This window comes from Gossypium hirsutum, chromosome D11, assembly GCF_007990345.1.
Source record: "Gossypium hirsutum isolate 1008001.06 chromosome D11, Gossypium_hirsutum_v2.1, whole genome shotgun sequence".
NCBI lineage: Eukaryota > Viridiplantae > Streptophyta > Magnoliopsida > Malvales > Malvaceae > Gossypium > Gossypium hirsutum.
The window spans coordinates 9224996-9248175 of NC_053447.1; the positions used below are offsets into that span (position 1 = coordinate 9224996).

Here is a 23180-nt window from a genome sequence, read left to right on the forward strand (position 1 = left end):
ATTTTATTTTAAACTATGCCACATAAGATTTAACATATCATTTAATGGTTAATTTAACTATTTTAATAATGGAAGGACCTTATTGATATAGTCTCGATAGTTTAGGGATTTAATTAGGGAGCTTAATAGTTTCTTAAATTGATATATTTAATTCCACTCATTGACGATTACTTTCAGTTAATAAAATATGATTAATATATTTTTCACATGAAATTTAATCATTTTATTGAAATAATATTTTAATTAAGATCATTTTCATTTAATAAATGATATTAATAGGCTTTCTTATATGAAATAATTATAATTTTACTTGAAATTTTAGATCATACATTGTTATGGAGAACTAATTTAATAAAAAAACGTACTTCATAACTATGTATGTTATTGTTGTAGGTGAAAAACAGTTATAGAGGGTTAAAATAAAACATAAAAAATCAATTCTTCTAAAAATTTGGTTGTTATAGCAAGTGGTTGTTATAGAGAGGGATGACTGTATATTATAATTACAATTTAATTTTGTTGATACAAGAATGTGGTTTGAAGGTTGGAGGTGGTTCATTTAGAAGGCTAAGAGCCATAAGTGACCAAGAAAAGTGAAGACAAGGAGAAAGAGAGAGCGTTTGGAGAGAGTTGAGTCGAGAGAGATGGAGTGGACGATTGGTTTGTGTCACTTTCTAGCACGAGGACTTTTGTAGATCACTTGTGTTTCTTGGATGGATAAGCTTGTTATTCAGTGTAAGACGTTGCTTGTTAGATGGATTACTAAAATTGATGTAATAGAGTGACATGGTATGTTGATGATTCGTGATTGTAGTTTTGTGAGGGTGGTTGGATTTGGCCTTACCATGACCTCGATGAACTATCATATTTAGCGTTGCCTATCATTTGACGGACACTAACGACGGAACGGTGAAACTTTAATTGGACGGAGCAACCCATTTAAGTGTAGCACATGTGACAAATTTACATAAAGATAATTGATTTTTGTAATTTATATTTTAGATACCATTGATTTTCCAATATAAAATAACCACAGTATTACAAACAAGGCTTGGAGGTGGTCCAAGTCAACCAGATACTAAACGGGATATGGGCCATGAATTTGGACAAGGCTTGTTTCGTAGCCTTCCTTCTTTTTTCCAAATTTAGAAAGTGACCGAAAGCCATGTGCCTCTCGTGGGTGTTTCCAGTTACAGGTCTCCTTCTTAACTTTTCAACATGCATCAACATCAGTAGACGGTACCTACGACCAAACTCCAGTTTGGAAGCCAATAAAAAAGGCTTTTTGACTCTGTGGTTCGTTAGAATCATCTTAGGGAAGTGTGTTAATTTCTTATCAAGTTCCTTTTTTTTTTCTTCATCACCATTGATTATAATGAAATTTAATTTTGTTAAAAATAGAGCTTAGAAGAATAAAGACCACCAGCAAAATAAACAGCAAAGCTTGTGAAATCGATGACACGATAGGAGTGATGGTAAGAAGTTCTTCTCAACTTAAATTTCTCTTTGTGTGTTTATATATATATGTATTCCATTAAAATTATACACTTCATAAGCTTATCCTGAAGATGATACCTTGGATCTACCGACATCTTTAGTGTTTTTTTATGCTTTAAAAGATCCAGTCACCTACTACAGGGAACTTGTCTGGATCATAAGCTATAGAATCATCGTAACCTAAACAAAAGTTGTCACCGCCATTAATGGGAGAAAGAAGATCAAGATGATTAACATTCATAAGAACGCTCCAAAGCTGATCTTTTTGCTGTTGCAGCTCCAACACTCGAGCTTTTGTTGATTCAAGCTGCATCTTGAGTTCTTGCACCATCTTCTGCAGTTGGCAAATAGCTCCAGTGCTGCCATAAACAGGGTCTCTCATCCTGGCTGTTGCTTCATAGACCAGTGCTTTCACAGCATCCTCCCTGTTTGTTTCCTCCACCATCTGTTAAATATTATTGCAGAAAACTCATAAACCAAAATACCACAGATTTACAAAACAAACAAGGATAAGAGATTGAACTTATTATTACCAAGTACCAACCTGAATCATTTTGATTACGTTGCTGGCACCAAAAACCTTGTGCACCTTGGCAAACTTGTCCATCTCATCACATGGGAAATAGGGGGCCAGAATGCAATTACTGTCGCATCTCCTGCGTAGCATCCTACAAGCGGCACATGGTTGATGGGTCCTGGGTCTTGTAACAATTAGAGATTCTAAACCCATTTTTTGAGGACTATTACATGGGATGAAGCAATGTAAGTATATAAGGGAGAAAGAAGGTGGTGTAGGGAAGTCAAGAAGGGGGATAGGGCACTGCTTTGTTTGTTTGTAGGGAGTAAAATTTCAAAGGTTAGTGCTGGGAGGTTGGTGAGGCGGCCACTTGAAGACAGGATCACGATGGTGGCATTGTTGAAAAATGTGGAACTCACTGTTAGACAGTGGACCTAACAACATCCTCGTTGTTGGGATTTTTCACGAAACAAACTATAGTTTTGTCGCTCTTTACACTTTAGTCATTATCTGACAGGATATCTCATTCCAACTTATGACTTGCGACTTACGAGCCTTGTGTATTCCCTCCTAATTCTAAATAAGCTTTTGATGTAAGTAATCTCGTAATCAGATAGTAATGTAAGATTTCCCAATATATTTTTTTATTTGTATTTTGAAGATTATCTTTGAATAAATGAATTTAGATTCTTAACTATAATAGATAATTTTCATTACCAAGTAATATAATTTTTTTAAATAAATTTATCCACATTTTATAATATTTTTGATTCATTTATTTAAATGAGAATTAAATAATTAATGAATCAAAATTTTCACTTTTTTATATATTCTTCGAGTAATATTTTAATCATATATATATTTTATTATTAGTTGTGGACAATTAGCATTTTGTCGGTTGAAATGTTACATTTATAACATATTTACCATTTTAAAAAAATAATTTTAATCATATTTACCCCCAAATCATAACAAATAACATATTTTAGTAAAATAAAATTGCATTTTTTATCACTTTATTGATTTTCCACAATTTCAATTCATTTATTTCAGAAAGGAGATATAAATTAATTTACTAGAGAAATGCATCTATTTATTATTAAAATAAAATATTATAAATTTCGATATTTGTATAGAAAAGATAAAAAAGAAAAACAAGTGAGGATGGTTTAGTAAAATAAATTTTTAAATAATCTTACATTTTATCAAATAAAAAGTCAAACAATAAAATTTTACATTTCACACAAATAAATAATATGTTAAATAATATTAAAATTTGATAACTATTACCAAAATTAATTTTAGCACCAAACTCTCACTATTGTTTTTCGTTATAGGATTTGAGAAAATATGAAAGGCTTTTGTAGCCACTTGCATACTGTTGACTTTCAAGGAAAAAGAGAAGGATAATTTGGACTAAAATGGTACTTGATCAACCAAAAACGTGTTGTTTTTCATATTTAATGACAAGTGTCATCATTGTTAATGCAGAATTTGATTCTATATAGAATTATTATATTGAACGCCCAGTGTTTTTGTTCCTTTTGCTGACATACATACATATATATATATAGTGCTTTGAGGTACAATCAGTATTGCCAGAGTAGCTTCGTTAAGAAGTTAAGAAGCTTTCGATCTGTTGGTGAGTTTTGGCATTTTATGCATGGAGTCCAAGTACGGATCACCCACACTTTGGCGTTACCTGCCTTGTTTATTTGACCGGTTGGCCTACCACTGGCATCTTAATCTTAAGCTGCACTGTTTTCCTCCCGAGCTATCCAGAGGCTAGAGGCCTGCCACTACTATAACACATTCTTTAAAATTTAAATACCCAAAGGCTGTTAAGGTTAGAGGGCTCTCGCGTGGAAAATCTTCTACCTAAAACCAATTTCATTGGCTGCTTCCGCAAGTATCGACATCATTCTTTTATTATTATTAACTTTCTCCTTTTTGAGCCCACGACTTCACAGGCAAATCCAAAGCAGATCCAGTGGAGAGTTGCGACTCTTCCCTACATTTGTCTGGTCTCGGACACGGGGCTTTCCTAGAAACAGCTTCTTTGGAAATGGCGGACGTGGGATAAGGTATGCGTGTATCTAATGATCTCCAAACCTTTAACACTTGCGTGCACGAAATTATATTTTCTTTTAAATACTATGTACGACAGTAGTTTTTATCAGATTAGGATAGATATGCTATTTTGACCCTAAATGACTAGCTTACATGTTCATATTTGTTGTTTCAATGTCATAAGAATAGGCAACTGATAATTGTCTAAAAAAAAAATCTTATCCAATGGCACTGACACTTGGATGAAAGATTCAATTAAAATTTGATAAGCTTCTAAGCATTTTCATTGGTGGAAAACTACTACTCATTCATTTCCTATCCAGTCCAAATCAACAATAAAATTAGCTTTAAGAAAAAAGAGAAAAACTTAAGGACTATATGTATCGAGGAGCATGAAGGCTCCCACAAAGTTATAGATCCTTGATATTTAGCTTTACTACGTTAAATACATAAAAGAAGCGTAGATACCAAGTGTCATGATTCAGTCAAGATCTAATATCAAACATGGACCACTTCTTTGTACTCTTCATCTTGGTTCTATAGGAGTTGGCGTTAAGAAGATTCTCAAATGATTTTCCTTTTCTGTTCCGTATCGCAGCCAGCCTTATCTTTTCATCATCAACATTGGGATTTTCCATTCCAGGCTTTTCTTCTCTAATCTTAAGGATGTACTTCAATATCTCAATAGCATAGATAACTTCGGCAATGACAGATTACGGAAAACTTAAAGATGCAGTTCAAGTGTTCAACTATACATAAAGAGTTCAAGATGTAATCCTGGGACCCTTTTTTGCTGTGTCGTGCAAATGAGCAATTTGTAAATGGTTTTAATAAGACTAGTAAAATCATCCTTAAGAACCATAAACCAGTATTGTCATAAACAGGGGATCAGCCTCATCATCATGCTTTCAACAAAGATAACTGATGCGCATCTAAAAGTGATTTTGACAAGACAGTAAGGTACCCTGGCTGGTAGATCTAGATATGATGTTATCTAATATGAGATGGTTATTGTGAATAAAAATGAAAATGCTTTTCTTAGACAATCTGCCCATGCAATGAATGGTTAAAACAAGTAACCAGAGCAGTTAAACAAAATACAGGGATAACATGGTTATTTTAACATGAATGAATGTAGAACAATGCTAACCTTCCTATGTCATCATAGGTTGCAGCAAGGTAGCTATAAACTCCAATAGTCTCTACGTGACATGAGCCACATTCTAGTTCCAATATCTTTCTTGCCTCTTTAAATCACCCAATGGCCTCATCTATTCTGTACAGTTGCACATTTGCTAGTCCCATCTGGTTCAATACAATTCCAAAAAAAGCAAATTTACTCTCCCCACTAGCATGGAGCTTTGCCATAGCACTCTCGAAAGAGCTTCGAACTTCCCCATACCTCCCAACCAGGTAAAACATCCCACCCATCTGTGCTTCAATTCCGGCAATGGTGCTTATGTTGCCATGGGTGTCCTCCAGTAACTTCATCGCCATCTCAAGGAGCTTCAGAGCCTCTTCAGGCTAATTCAAAGCTTCATAAATGGCTGATACTTCAGTCAATCCACTGGCAATCTCCTCTGGTGTAGTTCCAGGAACCTGTTTAAAATATATCCTAAAGGCATTCTCGGAATAGAATTTGGATTCCCTTAGCTTGCCTGTCTTGTTGTAGAGATCAGCAAGACGAATGAAGACTGATGCCAAAGAAGGGTCACTTTTGCCTTTTGTGGACTTAAACACTGTTAAGTGCCTTCTGATAGGCAAAGATTGCCTCATCAAATCTGCAAAGGGACAAATAAATGTTGCCGATGCTAACATCAATATTAGCCACCTCATTTTCTTGACCATTAGCAATCATTGACATGCTAGCACGGACAAGGTGCTCAAGGGCAGATTCATAGTCTCCCTTTGCTTCACACACAAGAGCCATAAGCAGGTGATCAGCTGCTTCTTCAAGGGGTCCTGGTGCACTGTGCTCTTTGTGGATTTCGAGGGCCTTCTAGCAGGACTTTCTGCCTCGTCAAATTGCACCACTTGAACATGGGCCTCAGCTAAATACCTGACAGTTTCACTCAGTTGAGAATGCACTTATGCTGATTAATGTAACAATTTCGAGAAAGCAAATTGCTCAATCTAGTATATATATTTCCCCCGGGTTGCTTAGTTGCTCTGTGTATGGCTTTATTGTTTTCACCAAGTGAATTAGCATTAAGCTATTAACCAATATGCAGTGTGCAGAAGACAACATTATAAGATAACCCTCTGCACCCAGTTTGTTAACAACAAAGGCATACCAGGAACCAGTTATTTTTGGAATATCCTTTAGAAATAGTATGTGGTAAGGCTCTAGCAATCAGTTGGAACCTACAATCTGGTTCACAAGAAACCGCCTGCGAGCAAATCTTTAAAACACTAGTTAATTATAATCGTCATCAAACACCAATTTTTATTTCTCTGTTGCAGCAATGGCCTTATAGATCACCAGTAAGCAGTTTTATTCCTAGTTTCTATCATGAAGAGCAAAGCGTCTTAAGGCTCAAGTTACATCTCGAACTAAGTCAGCAACAAAAAATAGCAACTTAACCAATTAACAAGAATTTCAGCAAAACTAATGACAATAATTAACTAACCACAACACAACACCATACATCAAAAGGTTCAAAGAATTAAGAAAGCAGAAGCCAGTCTGCTAGCTGCAGTGAGCGTATTAGAAGGTTTCAAACATGGCGCTTGGATTCTTAGCATTTCCAACCTCCAAAGAGAACATGCACCCAACTCGTCAACTAAATTGTAAAATCAGTAAATAATGGAAGGTTAGTTACCTTACCTACATGTCCTAGGATCCGAATCCCCGAGAGCTTCAATCTGGATCCTTAAGCCGGACTCATAAGAGTTAATAGACCGGTCCAATTGACCCATCATGGAATACGTATCCCCTAACTGCATACAGCCAGAAAACTTCGCCAGAGCATGATCCGACCCATTTCCGAGAAGCGGCACCTCGATGGACCGCTCCAAAACCGGAACCGCTTCCTCAAACCTCCCCAAGCTACTATAAATCGCCGCCAGAACGTGCAAGCTCATAGCCAGCTCCAAACCCGGACCCGAACACCTCTCGAACAAGTTCGTGGCTCGGAGGGCGTAATCAAAGCCTTATTCGGGTTATCAGCGGAAGCAATGGAGTCTCGGCGAGCTTGAGGAGAAACGGACCAGATCCGGATTGTTGAGGGAAGATTCGTCAATGTGGGTTTTATCCGGGGTCCTTTTCGTTGGCTTTGGTCGTGAAACCGAAGGTGATGGAGATGGGGATCGCTTGGAGCCGCTTCCATTTCAGTTCCGGCTACGTGAACCCGCATTTGGTGGAGTTTTAACGGAAACTTGACCCGGCATTGGGTAAGAAAAATTTTCTTCGCAACTGGAAAATCGTTGGCTCATAAAAAAGAAACAGAACATAGAATCTAAAGAAGGCCAAAGAATGATCAATGGGGATAAAAAAGATGGCGATGGTGGTGGAGGGTTGCTTGGAGGGAACGTCTCATGATCAAAGAATTTGGATACTTTAATTTAATAAAGAGTTTGAGAAAGAAAAAAGGAACGAAAAGAGAGATGAAATCCATCGGATGAGAGAATTACAGGTTCAGGGGGTGGGTTTAATTATCAATGAGAATGAAGTGTTCATTCGTTTTTTTTTTTTTTGTAAAACGTAAAATTTTTACTCATAACTTGCGAGAGAAGGGAGGTTTCGCTTTTATTAGCTAGCTACCGTTGTCCGCTCCTTTGCTTTGTCGCCTTTTTGTAATGTTTTGGCTGGGTGTAGGAAGGTGCCGTCTGGTTGTTGCACGACAATATATATTCGCCATTTATTTTCGTCCAGCCCTTCGCGGTAAAATTTAAGTTATTGTAACAGTAAATTGGCAAAAGTAATATTGTAACTTATTTTTATAAAGCTAAAATAAATGTGGGAAAAGTGAAAAAAAATTCACAAGTTACAAAATTTTTGAAAATGAAAACAATGGTAAAATTTCAAATGTAAAAAAAATAAATATAAAAAGCTATATTTTAATCTATTTTTATTTTTAAGTAGTTGAATCTTTTTGACTTTATAAAGTAAGATTAATGAATTATATGAATTTAATTTATAATTATTTTAGTGTCTTGCAATATTTTAAAGAAATTTTTAACTTCTGAGTTAAATGAAATAACATTGGTCTAGTTCTTTACGTCCAAGAAGAATATTAGTCTATTTTTATTTTTTTAAATTGCTGTATTTTAGTTTACTTTTATTTTTTAATAAGTTTAATATTTGAATCTTTAATTTTTTTCTCCAAATTTTATATTTAAATACTGAACATTTTTCTTAATTCAATACTTAATTTTTTTTGTCCATTTATATACCTAAGTGTACCAAACGTTATACAAATTATTCTAATATATTAACAATACTATTTTTTATAAGGTAGTAAAAATAATAAATATATGAATGATATGCGACATGTAACATGTAATTTTTTAAAACTCTTGTTTTCTTTTTTAATATCCATTCTTTAATCATAGTTCAAAGCACAAATTTACATAAATTTCTTTTGATATTGAATATTTTTGTGGAATTTAAAGGCATGAGGAAGCATGAGACCGTTAAAATAATCTCAATCTATAAATTTATTGAAACAAATAAAATTCTAAATAAATATAACAATTCATCTTACTAAATTTCATTTCTTCTATTAATAATCTATATACTAAAAAAAATTAAACAAATTAAACTTTCATTTTAAACATCAAGTTCTCGATGTACCCTTCGATACTCAATGGCCACCAAAAACTCTTCTAGAAAATTAACAATTTTTTGTTATATGATAATTATTTCTATCCATAACACCTCAACAAGTACCCAAAAAAAAGTTAATTAAAAGGGAAAATTAACAAGTTAAACAATATTTTTTCTTTAATACGCCCCTATCAAGGACTTCATCACTTACAACAGCTAATCGCAATCTTAAGTCGTAAAACACGTACTTTTAAAATAATAAAATCTTTGACTGAAATAGTTACAGATCTCAAACAAGGTTCCACTTTGGGTATGACCAAGGCTTGAAACCAAAAATGGCATATTCGTTAATAACTCATATGTGAAGACCTAATTGCCGAATATAAAACGCCCACGCAAACAAAAATTTCTCTCTAACCGCTAAAACAGAATTACAGTTCGTAGTGCCAGTATGCACTCATCACCAATATGGTTTCCAGCTCTTTCATTGCATCCTTATTATATATAGTTCCCGCTCCCTCCCCATTTTCTTGCTTCATTTTTGTCTCTCCCTATTCTCTGTAGCAATTCTACTCTCCTATCCCAAACGACGAACGAAGTGCCTTGAAAGGTATGTTTGTCCCTCGCTAAATGGCAATGTTATATGTTTTTCTCTCTAATGAATCTAATCTTGTGCTGATCTTTTCCCTTTAGAATGTCATCTTTCACATCACTGAACTTTCTAGAAGTTACAAATGAAGCAGGAGCGGCTCCTCGTCCGCCTTCTTCGACTCCGTTTTCTGAAGATAGTGAGAAAGAAGTAGAAGCCACGTCGGGGAAAGAGGTGGAACCAGTGGATTCTTTGAATTTGATCGGCCTTCAACAGAAAGAAGAACGCACCACGCTGATTGAGGAGCAGCTTTCGGAGACTCTGGAGAAAGAAAGTGACGTAGTGAGCGAGAAATCATCTGATTTTATTGTGTTTCGGAAGTGTAAGTTTGCTGAGAATTCTCTACCCTCACAAGAGAAAAATATTTTCAAAGACGACGGGGTTTCTGAATATGTTGAGAAACCTTCATCAGGTTCTTTAGAAACTGACAATGTAAAATCAATTCATAATGGTAATCCATCCCTTGAATCAAGAGAGGGAGGAACTCCATATACACCAGAAGAGAAATGTCAAGACTCTGTTGGAAACGGAGAGTCATATACATCGCAGGAAGAAAATGAATCGAGTGAGAAACCGGAGGAAAAGCTGAAGAAGACGATGAGAGTTCAGAGCAACGAGAATATCTCTGATAACACCAGCGTGGCTCATACGTCCTTGAAGTCGTGTGCTAGCGTAGGCACAGGTTTTGAGAAGAACTTTGAACTGAATAGCATACTTTCTGCTATTAGATCGAACGGCTTTCTTGAGGGGCGCGCAGAGAATGGTGCGATGGTGGAGGAAGCGTGGGAAACACTCCAGAAATCTTACGTATATTACAAAGGCAAGCCTGTAGGTACCCTTGCGGCTATGGATCCTACTGCCGAGGCTTTAAATTACAATCAGGTATAATTTGTTTAGTTCTTTGTTATCGTTTTTGTATCTTCAAATTCAGTACTTCCTTTGTTATAGCATTATTGTTTTCTCTTTTGTTTGATAATGTTGCAGTAAATTTTCATTTCTCTTAGATGGTTTATGCGTTGCTCCTTCATTTAGTAGGCTGGGTAGGAGCCTATTGTATATTTATGTTTTTTTAGGTTAATGAAGTTCTTAATTTGGAATTCATGAAAACCATCTATCTAATTCATTGTTATATTCTTTACTAGTTTATCCATAGTTACACTTCTTGTTATTTTACTTGCGATGAAAGTAGGCACTTCATGACCAGCCCTACATGTATCTGCAAATTTTGTGGGAAATGAGAAGGCAGGGAATTGGAGTTGCGAGATAAACGAGTTGAGTTTTCTTTTAAGTAGTTCAATAGGATGTTTGACTAGTTGTTGACGTTACTATTTTTAGTTGCAACTTATTTTGAGTGGCATGAGTCGTTACTTTTTTCTAATTTATTTCAAAACAAACGAGGAAGGGATTTTTTCCATACATGTAAAAGTTGACACTTGTTATAGAAGCCAGTACTGGGGGGAAGTTGATTAATGTTTATCTTGCACCCACTAAAAACAGAGACGAGTTTTATTTTTGGCTAAACTATTATTCAACCACATATCTCATGTTGCACAAATTCATAGTACTGCTGTTTTTCTAGTTTGATAGCTAGCCCTTGCCCCATATGTAATGAATTTAATGATGTTGAATTCCTTACTTCAGAGCTACTAATTGCACTGAACCATTATCACTGCACCATTCTTATCTTTCAGGTTTTTGTAAGAGACTTTGTTCCCAGCGGTTTAGCCTGTCTAATGAGATCAGCCAGTCCTGGTGGTGATCCAGTAATAGTGAAAAACTTCCTGTTAAAGACTCTTCATCTTCAAGGCTGGGAGAAAAGGATAGACAACTTCACACTTGGAGAAGGTGTCATGCCTGCCAGTTTTAAAGTTCTTTATGATTCGCATCGGCAAAAGGAAACCTTGGTTGCAGATTTTGGTGGCAGTGCAATAGGGAGAGTTGCTCCTGTTGACTCTGGGTTCTGGTGGATTATACTGCTAAGATCATATACCAAGTGCACACAGGATTATACACTTTCAGAAATGCCTGAGGTGCAAAGAGGAATGAAGCTGATTCTTAACCTTTGCCTTTCAGATGGATTTGACACTTTTCCGACACTTCTGTGTGCAGCTGGGTGTAGCATGATTGATAGGAGGATGGTGAGTCATTCCGTTATCTTAAATTTATCCTTCGACTCCGCTGTGGTATGCAGAAGCAACTGTTTTAAACAAGATTAGGAGTTAGACTGGTTCGTTGTCACTACGGCTCTAATTGTTTAGTATATAGTTTGCCAGTCTAACTCGGCAATAATCTATTACCCTTAGAACCTCTGATCTATCTGCATGATTTTATACTGGCCCTTATCTAGTAGCAGAGAAAGCATGTCGGTCATTTTATTATTTTCTTTTGTTCTGAACCTCGTTTAACCGTGCCAGTAATTGTGCGAGCTTTTAGAGCAGAGGACTTCTTGCTTGATTTTGTGGATGGGAATGGCATTCAATCTCCTAATATATTATTGTATATATTTTATGTACTGGAATGGCTGGAGTTGTGTTGAGTGTTGGCTGGTTAGTGCTACTTTGGGATTTTACTGCACTAAGTTTTCAGTGTAATTTCTGGAAGTTAATGTGCTTGCACTTTGAGCAGGGAATTTATGGATATCCAATTGAAATCCAAGCGCTCTTCTATTTTGCACTGAGGTGTTCAAGGCAGATGCTGAAACCAGAACGAGATGGCAAGGAACTCATTGAGCGCATTGATAAGCGCATCACAGCTCTCAGTTATCACATCCAAAAATACTACTGGTTAGATTTCACACAGTTAAACAACATATATCGTTACAAAACTGAAGAGTATTCCCACACAGCAGTCAACAAGTTCAATGTAATCCCTGAGTCCATTCCCGATTGGGTATTTGATTTTATGCCCTTACGAGGGGGATATCTGATTGGTAATGTCAGCCCAGCTCGAATGGACTTCCGCTGGTTTTTGGTTGGAAACTGCATTGCAATCTTGAGTTCCTTAGCCACACCTGCACAAGCAACTGCAATTATGGATTTGATTGAGGAGCGTTGGGAGGACTTGATAGGAGAGATGCCTTTGAAGATCGTTTATCCAGCACTGGAGGGTCATGATTGGAGAACTGTTACTGGATTTGATCCAAAGAATACACGATGGAGTTACCATAATGGTGGAACATGGCCAGGTATGTGTCTGAACTCATGAACATTGAGTTCCATTGTATGTCATTTGCTTAGCTATATTTATTTCTTTAAATAATCTTTCCATTGATAATGAAGGTTGTCTTATTGGTAGCCGGAGACGCATGATTGATTTAGAACTTCAATTGGGATATAAATGTCCTTAGTCTCAGACTTTATTTTATCAGGTTTAGATTAAGTTTTATTTTGTTTTAGTTGGATCGTGTATTATTCTCATGCATGAAAGGCAATTAAGGTTTCTATGGCTACTCAAATTGCCTGATAAACTAACTGCATAGGTAATTAACAGTTTTGGCTCGGGTTTTTATAATACAACTTGACCTGGTGTTTTTTAATATTGTAAGCAGCTCTGATATGGCTACTCACAGCAGCATGTATAAAGAACGGAAGACCTCAAATTGCAAAACGAGCCATAGAGCTGATGGAACAGCGCCTTTCAAAAAATGGATGGCCGGAGTACTACGATGGTAAGGCTGGGCGTTATGTTGGGAAACAAGCGAGGAAATATCAGACATGGAGCATTTCTGGCTACTTGGTCGCCAAGCTGATGATTGAGAACCCAGCCAACCTCCCCATTCTCTCTCTTGAAGAAGATAAAAGGATTTCCATGCCAAAGCTCACCCGCTCTATCTCTTTCTAAGAAACAAGAGGAAAGGGATATTCTTGCAAATTCTCTACATTAGCAATTTCTTTTTTCTTTTAAAGAATGAAGGTGAGAAATGAGAATGTATCCAAATGTTACAATAAATTGGCCGTCTAATAATTTCACTTGCAATAGGATCTCAAAAGTCGATTCTTTTCCATGAACGTCTGTTTCATAAAAGATATGATTTTGGCGGGCCAAAGATTAAACGAAGCCCATAAAAAAGAGACCATAGCTGTAAAGGATAATGCCAAGGCCCGAACCCATGGCCCCACTTTCTCTCTCTCTCCAGCCGGCCTAACATTATACCAACGGGCGGAATCACAACTAAAAATCCGTTATTTAAAGAAAAAAAGAAGGCCAACAAATGGCAAGAAAAGGAATCAACATTCCCCAATATTTTAAAAAATAATAATAATAAATAAAAGCAGCTCATAAAGGAAAGTGTCGCGCCACTTTACAACTAACTGTCTTCCTCCTTTCACGAAGCTGATTAGCAAAACTTCTGTGGTTAAAAATCTCATCTGAATATCTGATAAAATAAGGCGATGGAAATCAACTGCAGCTTCATGTCGTGCGACAAGCTAGATCGTATGGCTAACTGGGTCGGCACCAGCATGGCATCTGCATTTTTCGCATCATTGGAGCGCTGCTCCTGTATTAATCTCAGCACCACCGATTTTGATGACGAAGAGGAAGCCTATGACCGCCCTCTTGTACTCACCAAGCCCCTCATCCACGACGAACCTGAAACTGAACCACAACCCCGTCCAGCCGCTTAGACCCTTTTCACTGTCAATTTGCTCGACCTTCGTCACTTCGTATTCTAGGGTTCGTTCCTTATATTTATGTACTTTTCTTTTTAGTTTTATACGTGCCGAGGATATTGTGAATCAATTCTCGCACAGTTTGGTTTATAATTTGAAGTAATTTTGTTTCTTTTCTTATTTATTTTAATGGAACTCCCTTGGAATTTGTGGGTTTTCTTTCTAATTTTTAACTTTCCCTTCCCCCCCCCCTATAATTTGAAGATGACGCCGCTTTACAATTCTCAACTCATTTGCGGATAAATCATATTATTGTGATCTCACGAACTTTCTTTCTTTTTCATATGGGACTCTACAAACTTAATGAATGAATCCATGTTCAATGTTGATGAATTTCATTCTTGATGTCTTTCTTTTTGCTTTTCTTCTTTTAGTTGGAGTTTCAAGTAGATTTATTGGTACGTGTAGGTAAGTGACACATGAAGAGCAAATGCGAAGCGCATAAGTTATATTGTTCTTTTAATAAGCTCTCTAACATGTTTTCTATATCTTATTCAATGAATGAAATCAGGAGGGAATAGGGATGGGATGCAGAGGTAAAAGTGTTCTGTAGGTTTTTGTTGTTAGCAACTTAGCATTGTTTTGTCATTGGTTGCTGTTGGTTATGTAAACACAAGATTAGGAGCATTTCTTTCTCCACGTGAAGGGTCACCATGTTATCTTCAGCTAGGACCCTCGTGTCCTCCTAGAATTCAATGCTTTCAGTTGATATATTTCTTAATTTTGAACACAGATAAGATCGAATAGCTTCTTCTTTTTGGTAGAGAATTTATTGTAGCTATAGTTTAATTATTTATCAATGATGGGTAGATGAAATCACAACTTCTAGATATTTGATTTGGATACTTTGATGAAAGGTCTTTTCACTCTCAAGTATCTGGGGAAATATGTCACCTCTTGTCTCTTTAGGCTGTTGATGCTTTCAATTTCAGAACATCGTAAGCCAGAAGGTTAAGCTTGAGCACACCATAGAGATTATTGTTGTAAAAGTATTTTTAGTTGACGTGTTACAGTTCTAATATTTCAGATATTGTTTCTCAATTTTGTGTTCATAGGAAATCTTTATTGTATAGTTTTTATGTTGTAATGTTAGGTGTCCAAAACTGTATTTATATCTCTGGAGCCTTAACTATGACTCTGCATTAGTGTATGCACCGCAAAATTCGGCCTTCTTGACAACATACAAGAAATATAAATTAAAGCACCCGAGAGTAATAGCACTTTTTCGGTTATTCCTCTGAATGGGCATCAGATACTTGGATGTCTACTTGCCTACTCTGTTGGGATTTCTGGTGATGCCTGAGCATGCAATTCTATGCAGTAGGTGCTCCTGATTCAAGATAAGCGTGCTGTGTGAAAGGAGAAGTAAATAAATAAATCAAAAGAGCAGAAAGGGAAAAGAAATTTCTGCACAGACCAAAGGTGAGTTAATTAAAAGCAATCTGACATAGAAAGGCTAAATTCGGTGCTTTGAGTTTGAAATTTACAGTGCCAATCTCTTGATTCCTCATCTATGCCTCTTGACAAAGTCTGGTGAATCAGGCAAAGCTATTATTTATCCTTGGGGTCTCTCCAGCAAATGAGCATCAACACACAACGATGGATTATGTACAGCCTTGCTCGCTTCTGGTTTAAGATCCTACTTCTTGGGAACTGAACCTTGCCTCGTTTCCTCACTGAAAAAGCCATGAGTTTTCTCTGTACTGCTTTTTCTTCAATTGCGTGAGACTTGAAAGGAACTAAGTGCGGTTCTCCTATTATCTGGTAATAGACAGGGTGGTTTCTTCATGAATAAAATACATATTAGAATTGAGGAAGTTACGAAGGTTGGTTACAAATTTTTGTCTCCTGGTGCTGTAAGTTACATGTATGTTTATTAAATCTTTACGACCTGGAGCCCGTGATTGTCCTTGGAAGCTCTGCTTATGCACCATGAACCAGATTTTGGCAATGAAATGCAGTGGTTTGCCACAATGGAATAAATTTTATGATGGAATTTCTTGATATCTGTTTCCTGAGCAAACTAAGCCAAGTGTTTTTCTACAGTTGGGCACCTTGAAGCTCATCTGTTTTTTTTTGAAGGAATCTTAAGTTTCAACTTGTAGGTCCAGTATAAATATATTAGAAACTGATGAAACTGATGAAACTGATGAACCATTTTAAACTGCTAATAACTGCCTGTATTTATCAGAAAATGGATATTGGGTGGGGTCATTTTCATTATGGAAACGTTTTACCATTGCAGATCAATAACTGAACAGGTGGTGACTAGAAATTAGCTTTCAGAATAAGTTCTACTAGTTGGTTGCAATATGAGGTTAGCATTCCCCTTGAAATTTATTGCAACCCAAAGCAGAGTTTGTTAATGAAGATTATGTTTGATGTTTCTTCTTTATTAAGCTATTCCCTCGAGTTAACTTTTTTTTTATGTTTTGCAGAATAGAATCTTGCCATCGGTAAGTATTAGTCAACATAAAATGACTCGCAATTGAATTGGATTATATCAGGAAAGCAGGCAGATTGGGACAACTTTCCGCTTGTGTTTTCAACCATAAAAACAAGGACCCTTTCAAGAGAAACATGTTTTTCCCCCTATTTTTCCATTTTCATGCAAATTTTTTTCCCTTTTGAAATTAATTATACATAAGAGACTTGATATGGATTTACTAGTATCTTCCAACATTCAGCAAACAAGTTAAATGATGGTTGTGATAATGATACTGCTGCTAGGGTTGCTGATGGCTCTTGCTTGTTGCTGCTGCTTCTACTTATTACACACGGACAAGGAATCATTTTTTATCACTTTGTCTCATCATAGTTTTCCTGTAAGCTGAAAATCCCTTCTTTTAATTTTATTTTATTTATTAAGTTAGTTATGCTGTAGCATGTAGTATCCATTTTACAGAGTTATCAAATATAAAGAATCAACTCTATGGAGCTAAACTTTTTGTCTCAGAGGCCTTGAGAATCTGAACAATCATAAATGTCCTGTAGGAAAACTAAAACAAATTAATGCATGCATGTCTTGTTGACTGAGATTGCGATGTTGATAGATAAACTTGTACCATTTTTTCTTTTTCTTTTTACTTCAATTAAATAACTGAGTTTAAGCTGTTGCATAGGAACATTATTTATACTACAAATTAGATGGCAGTAGTTGAAAACTTGAAATTGTGGTTTAAGCCATTTTCCCTTGTTTTAATTGGACACTTTAGGCCAACTGCTCCCTTTAAACCCATAACTCTGGTTTGGTCTGGAGATTTAGATTAGTCAAATCTCAGAATTTTTGTCACAGGTGAAAACAAAAACTTAAACAGAGCAGCTGCTGAGCAAATTTTTTGAGTTTGAGAGTAGCGGAGAAGATAACAGCTTGCTTGAAATTTGTGAATTGTGAGGAAAACGACATGCTTCAGAAGCAGGGACTGCTGCTGCTAGATCGAATTGTACTGTTACATCAAAGTTCCAAGATCATCCTATGACTCCAACAACCCTTTTTTTCTTAGACTGAGATTGAGATTGAGATTTCTTAGTTTCTGTTCTTCATGATAAAAAATTTCTTACTTTCTTTGAAATCAATAATGAAGCATTAGATTTTATGTGAAAATTCCGGTTAAACTTGATTGGGAAAAAAAAGGCTACATAATATTGTTAGTAAAGTGATGACTGTACAGTGACAGCTACCAACGAACCAATGGGGGAAAAGAAATTCATTCCATAATCCGAAGGATCGAATCATATATTGGGTTCCATTTCCAGTCATGTATGGTGAAATGGTGGGTCATGTTATAATTAAACGTGCCAGAAAATCATATCCAAGGTTCCTAACCCAGTAATAATAACTCTGAGATCATAAATGTGAAACAGTTGAAGGCAAGTTTTAGCAAAGTTAACAACAGATCATAAGCAATTAAGTAAAAAAGATAAAGGCTTATCTATGTATCTATGTATTTGGGGGGGGGGGGGAAGAAGAAAGAGAAGGATAATTAGAAGACAGCTTAGGAAGATCATGCAGCAGTGGTCTTTAGGCTTTTGCTTGTAACAAAAACATGTATAGGAAGGCGTGTTCTAAGTTTGCTTATGATTGTGTGAAAAGCAAAAATGTCTGAAAAAGCACAACCAACCAACAAACAAACCCATCCTATTCTCGCCATGGCCAGCTGAGCTTTGCTTGAGTACTATAGACTATAGAGTTCACATAATTGGTCCAATCGCTTGCCATTGCAAGCTTTTCCTTTCAACCGGCATTCATCTACATTGATACCTTACTGGAAAAGACATAAATGTATGAAATATTTATACCTTCAATAACAAATGATATATATGTATATATGGATGCGGGAGTGCATACTTTCTCAGTCTAAAGACATAAAATTACTGGGAAAATGTTGAAAGATTATGAATCAAAAAGAAAAAAGACGATCTGCTTTTCCCTGATAAGACAAGGAGATGACTAAAATCCCTACCACACAATGGGGTCACACTGATCACGCCCCCAACATATTATTATCACCAGACCATGTTAGAGGAATCATGAAAGCTGACAAACATAATTCACCTACACACACAAAAAAAAAAAAAATCTACTTTAGCTTCCATGGTTAAAAGCTTAAAATATTATATGGCTGCACCCTATTAAATTGACCCTCCTTTCCACCCCTCCCTAACTTCAACTCTCTCTCAGCTTCTCACTCCAAATGGCTAACTTAGCCACTTCCATGTTGCTATGCTTAAGCTTGTCAATGTCATACTATCTCCAAGCTTTCCATGCTATGGCACATGAGTGGCCTGGAGGGGGGTCGACCAGGTTCTATGATTTCAAGGTCAATCCATTTATGCGTTTCTCTCCAAACAATGTGCTGTACAATTACCTCTATAATGTCAATTCTGTTTTTCTAACTATAAAGGGTCTCTCATTGTTAATAGGTGCAAACCTTGAGAGTTACTAAACTGTGTAACACCAAAGAGATTGTCACCATTAACAGAATGTTCCCGGGACCTGTCATTTATGCCCAAGAGGATGATAGAATCATCGTCAAGGTCACCAATGTGACCCCTTACAATGCCACAATCCACTGGTATATTCTTGTAATTTTATGAAGAAGATTACTAACTAATCAGAAAAGTCCAGTAACTCTACGAATTATATGTCATCTGGCTTATTTTTCTAGGCATGGAGTCAGGCAGAAGCTATCATGCTGGTTTGATGGTCCATCGTACATCACCCAGTGTCCCATTCAAGCTGGCCAGACTTTCACATATGAGTTCACATTGGTGAAGCAGAAGGGCACTTTTTTCTGGCATGCCCATGTTTCTTGGCTTAGGGCCACCGCTCATGGTGCCATTGTTGTGTATCCTAAAACTGGGATCCCTTACCCTTTTAAGCAACCATACGAAGAACATATCGTAATCCTAGGTAAAAGCTCTGCTTTAATTCAACATACTGAATACTGTGAATAATGTGATTGAATATGTTTGGATATGATAATCACCTGGAAATGTGGCAGGGGAGTACTGGCTGAGAGATGTAGTGCAACTCGAGCGGCAAGTTTTAGCAAGTGGAGGAGCTGCCCCACCAGCTGATGCATTTACCATAAATGGTCACCCAGGTCCTAACTACAATTGCTCTAGAAATGGTATAAAACATATTTAAAAGCTCTAGTTCTTTGCAGTATTTAGTCACATTTGATCACCTGCTTTGATTACGAGTAACAATTTATATGGTGTGCAGATGTTTACAGGATCGAAGTAGTTCCAGGGAAGACATATTTGTTGAGGCTAATCAATGCAGGGTTAAACATGGAGAACTTCTTTGCCATAGCTTATCATAACTTAACAGTCGTGGAGGTTGATGCTGAGTACACCAAGTCGTTCACCACGGACAGTGTGATGCTGGGACCAGGGCAGACCATGAATGTCCTTGTCACGGCTGATCAGCCCATAGGAAAGTACTCCATGGCCATGGGACCATACATGTCTGCCCAGAATGTTTCATTCCAAAACATATCAGCCATTGCTTACTTCCAATACTTAGGTGCTGCCCCTAACTGTCTGTCGTTGCCAGCTAAGTTACCAAGATTTAATGACAGTCTAGCAGTAATGACTGTCATGGATGGTCTTAGAAGCCTTAATCCTGTTGATGTTCCTAAAGAGATTGATGCTAGCCTGTTTGTCACCGTGGGATTAAATATAAACAAATGCCAGTCCAAGACACCACAGTGGAACTGCCAAGGCACGAACAATGGGACTTTTGCAGCTTCCATGAACAATATAAGCTTTGTAAATCCTACTGTATCTGTTTTGGAAGCTTACTATAAGAAGATTGGTGGTCATTTCACAGAGGACTTCCCTGACTCACCCCTTAAATTCTATGACTTTGTCAATGGGGCACCAAACAATGCTCCTAATAACACACAGGCCACCAATGGAACTAGGACCAAGGTCCTTGAATACGGAAGCAGGGTGCAGGTTATCTTCCAGGACACAGGCACAGTCACCACTGAAAACCACCCGATTCATCTTCATGGCTACAGCTTCTATGTTGTTGGATATGGTACAGGGAATTTTAATCCGCAGACAGCAGACTTCAACTTGATAGATCCACCTTATATGAACACAATTGGAGTTCCAGTAGGAGGATGGGCAGCAATTCAGTTTGTCGCTGACAATCCAGGTAACAAGTGCTCTCATTTTACAATAAAAATTGTGATATTTATGAGAATTATATTTTGCTGCTAACTAAATAAGTAAGAATCGGATTGCTGTGTTGGTAAATAGGGGTTTGGTTTATGCATTGCCACTTAGACATACACCAGTCATGGGGATTAGGGGCGGTGTTGATAGTGGAGAATGGAAAAGGAGAGCTGGAGACTTTGCCTCATCCTCCCGCAGACCTGCCCCGCTGCTAGAGTTAGACCCCCTTCCCTTGGATTTCTTTTGATATGTCTCGCTCAGGATTGTTTTAGGCGCAAGTAGGTTATATATGGCCTGCTCCATTTCGTTTAGATCATTATATATATATTTTAATGGAAACAAGTGAAGACTGGAGGAACAAAACCCCAAATTTCTTCTTTTCTTTTTCCTTTGATTTTCCATATCGAGGCTATTTGGCTACATGTTTGGTGTTCCATCGAAATGATTATTCACCTTTTAACATTTTACAAGATGCAAGGGTTTAGTTGCTGTGCTAGTATTATGAATTATTGAGCCAAAAACTCAACTGGAAATAGGACCATTTTCAGAATAATGTAGAACAACTGTATGGGCAGGGCAGGGATAGCCCTCCTATGGTCCAAGAAGATCGGTTCGTATGCCATAACTCCTCTGCCACTCGTATCCTTTAAATGACTCACAGGTAAATCCAATTATCTCTGTTACTGTTTATTAGACATTTACTCTTCAAAATAACCAAACAGTCGGCTACTCGGAAGTAAATAACCCCGTTACCTACCTAACTCTTGAATGCCTCAGTGAAACCCAGACCAACCACCCCTTTTTCAGTTTCGTCCCAAAACAACCACTAAGATTAGAAAACTTACTGCAACATCTATTTCTTATGTTGAATATCAAATTTCAAGACTTCAAACTGTACATCCGCCATTAAAATTTGAATGCGTTTTCATATAATGTACATGTACAGCCTAATTTATGCCCGGGCCCAACAAGCAGAGACCCAAGGATCAAACCTACCCAAACAGCCCCATTACAAGCCCAAAATCCAAACAAGCCCATTACAGCAAGGCCCAACAAAGGTCAGCATAGGGTTTCAGCTTTTCTGAAACCCTAGCTAAGGCGCCGCACGTCCCTGGGGGCTCCTAACGTCTACCGCCGCTCTAGTTTCTGCCACCGACGCCACCAGCTATTTCCATCAATTACCTGCAAGGACAGCACGCAAAGCAAAGGCAAAAACAATGCAAAATAATAGAAATAGAAAGATGTATTAAAATCGGCTATATAAGGAGACAAACAAAATGTAACAGGGGTTTTTTTCGGTGATTAAAAACAACTTAATAAAAAGAAGAAAAAAACTGAGAAGGTAGATTGCCTTTCTTTTCTGTCCTGGCGTTTCCTATCTTTTTTATTTATTATTTTTTTTTCGTTACACTACTCTTTAAAAAACAAAAGAAAAGGGGAAAGAAAAGGACCTCATTGTTTTCGAAGGCCGGCGTCGAAGCCCGTCTTCGTCGTCGCCGGTGGAGGAGGAGACGAACGGTCTCTCCTCGTTTCCGGGTCTTGGGCTCGTCTTTCTCGACATTTCACCATGGATCTGTGGCCTAGAGGCAATCGGCTTCGAGGGGGACCCAAAAAGATCCGATTTTGTGCCTCCGACCACCGTGCACGGTGGTCGACGGAGGGTGGCCCGATGATCGGAAGTGGCCGGATCTTGGCCGGCCTTGGAGGGCTTGAGAGAGAAGGCTCTCTGTTTTTTTAGGAAACAGATAAAAATGATATTTTTGGGCATTTGTTTTATATTTATACAAGTCATAAAACGGCGCCGTTTTGAGGCCCTCTTGACCCGCGCGGTGACCCGACCCGGGGGAAGGATCCGCGTGTTTTCTTTAAATGGTATAATTGCACGCGCAGTCCCTCAGACTTTGCAACGCGTTGCAATTTGACCCTTGCTTCGTTCTTTTCTGTTTTTTAATTTAACCACAAGCTTTTATTTCTGTTTCAATTCTAACCCTCTGCTGTACTGCGTTTTGGGGCTTCGGGGTATTTACCATTTTGGTCCCCCCTTTTTTCGCGCGTATTACATTTTGATCCTTTATTCTGTTTTATTTTTGATTTCAGCCCTGAGGTTTTGTTCCCGTTTCGAATTAGTCCTATTATTATTATTACTATTATTATTACCTATTTATTTATATTGATTTTATTTAAACTTCCGGTACATATATATATTTATATATTTTACAACTTATGTACCTATATATATATCTATATACGTATTTTCATTTTCATAAATACATATATGTTTATATATAATCTTTATGGTCTAAAATACACCCTTTTATA

The 23180-nt window shown here is 37.1% G+C and overlaps 4 protein-coding genes, 1 long non-coding RNA gene and 1 pseudogene across 5 annotated transcripts; 4 read left to right on the forward strand and 2 right to left on the reverse strand.

Annotated features, from left to right (window-relative positions):
* Positions 1 to 1249: 1249 nt before the first annotated feature.
* Positions 1250 to 2651, forward strand: LOC121223715 (uncharacterized). The gene is made up of 2 exons (XR_005921052.1): positions 1250 to 1475; positions 1775 to 2651. It is a non-coding gene; the product is annotated as an uncharacterized lncRNA (long non-coding RNA).
* On the reverse strand, positions 1494 to 2227 carry LOC107923657 (LOB domain-containing protein 25). The gene is made up of 2 exons (XM_016853840.2): positions 2042 to 2227; positions 1494 to 1942 (listed from the first exon to the last, which is right to left on the reverse strand). The coding sequence occupies exons 1-2, from the start codon at positions 2225 to 2227 to the stop codon at positions 1613 to 1615; spliced, it is 516 nt and encodes a 171-aa protein (XP_016709329.1). The 3' UTR covers positions 1494 to 1612.
* Positions 2652 to 4339: 1688 nt separating the features above from the next.
* Positions 4340 to 9391, reverse strand: LOC107923556 (protein KINESIN LIGHT CHAIN-RELATED 1-like; annotated as a pseudogene).
* Positions 9288 to 13502, forward strand: LOC107923558 (probable alkaline/neutral invertase F). Its single transcript, XM_041105949.1, has 5 exons — positions 9288 to 9462; positions 9546 to 10383; positions 11193 to 11639; positions 12127 to 12685; positions 13049 to 13502. Exons 2-5 carry the CDS (start codon positions 9547 to 9549, stop codon positions 13339 to 13341), a joined length of 2136 nt encoding a protein of 711 aa, XP_040961883.1. The 5' UTR covers positions 9288 to 9462; position 9546; the 3' UTR covers positions 13342 to 13502.
* A 268-nt stretch (positions 13503 to 13770) lies between these two features.
* On the forward strand, positions 13771 to 14337 carry LOC107922863 (uncharacterized). Its single transcript, XM_016853069.2, has one exon. It carries the CDS (start codon positions 13893 to 13895, stop codon positions 14124 to 14126), a length of 234 nt encoding a protein of 77 aa, XP_016708558.1. The 5' UTR covers positions 13771 to 13892; the 3' UTR covers positions 14127 to 14337.
* Positions 14338 to 18800: 4463 nt separating this feature from the next.
* LOC107923148 (laccase-6) lies at positions 18801 to 21295 on the forward strand. Its single transcript, XM_016853362.2, has 6 exons — positions 18801 to 18991; positions 19095 to 19246; positions 19340 to 19584; positions 19676 to 19804; positions 19900 to 20841; positions 20946 to 21295. The coding sequence occupies exons 1-6, from the start codon at positions 18866 to 18868 to the stop codon at positions 21074 to 21076; spliced, it is 1725 nt and encodes a 574-aa protein (XP_016708851.1). The 5' UTR covers positions 18801 to 18865; the 3' UTR covers positions 21077 to 21295.
* Positions 21296 to 23180: the final 1885 nt, after the last annotated feature.

Excerpts from the sequence above, each read along its gene's own strand:
- LOC107923657 (XM_016853840.2), bottom strand. The coding sequence starts at position 2,227 with ATGGGTTTAGAATCTCTAATTGTTACAAGACCCAGGACCCATCAACCA. Across the intron at positions 1,943-2,041 it reads ACGTAATCAAAATGATTCAG|ATGGTGGAGGAAACAAACAG; the intron begins GTTGGTACTTGG and ends AATATTTAACAG.
- LOC107923558 (XM_041105949.1), top strand. The coding sequence starts at position 9,547 with ATGTCATCTTTCACATCACTGAACTTTCTAGAAGTTACAAATGAAGCA. Across the intron at positions 10,384-11,192 it reads AGGCTTTAAATTACAATCAG|GTTTTTGTAAGAGACTTTGT; the intron begins GTATAATTTGTT and ends CTTATCTTTCAG. Across the intron at positions 11,640-12,126 it reads GCATGATTGATAGGAGGATG|GGAATTTATGGATATCCAAT; the intron begins GTGAGTCATTCC and ends CACTTTGAGCAG.
- LOC107922863 (XM_016853069.2), top strand. The coding sequence starts at position 13,893 with ATGGAAATCAACTGCAGCTTCATGTCGTGCGACAAGCTAGATCGTATG.
- LOC107923148 (XM_016853362.2), top strand. The coding sequence starts at position 18,866 with ATGGCTAACTTAGCCACTTCCATGTTGCTATGCTTAAGCTTGTCAATG. Across the intron at positions 19,247-19,339 it reads TACAATGCCACAATCCACTG|GCATGGAGTCAGGCAGAAGC; the intron begins GTATATTCTTGT and ends TTATTTTTCTAG. Across the intron at positions 19,585-19,675 it reads AGAACATATCGTAATCCTAG|GGGAGTACTGGCTGAGAGAT; the intron begins GTAAAAGCTCTG and ends GAAATGTGGCAG.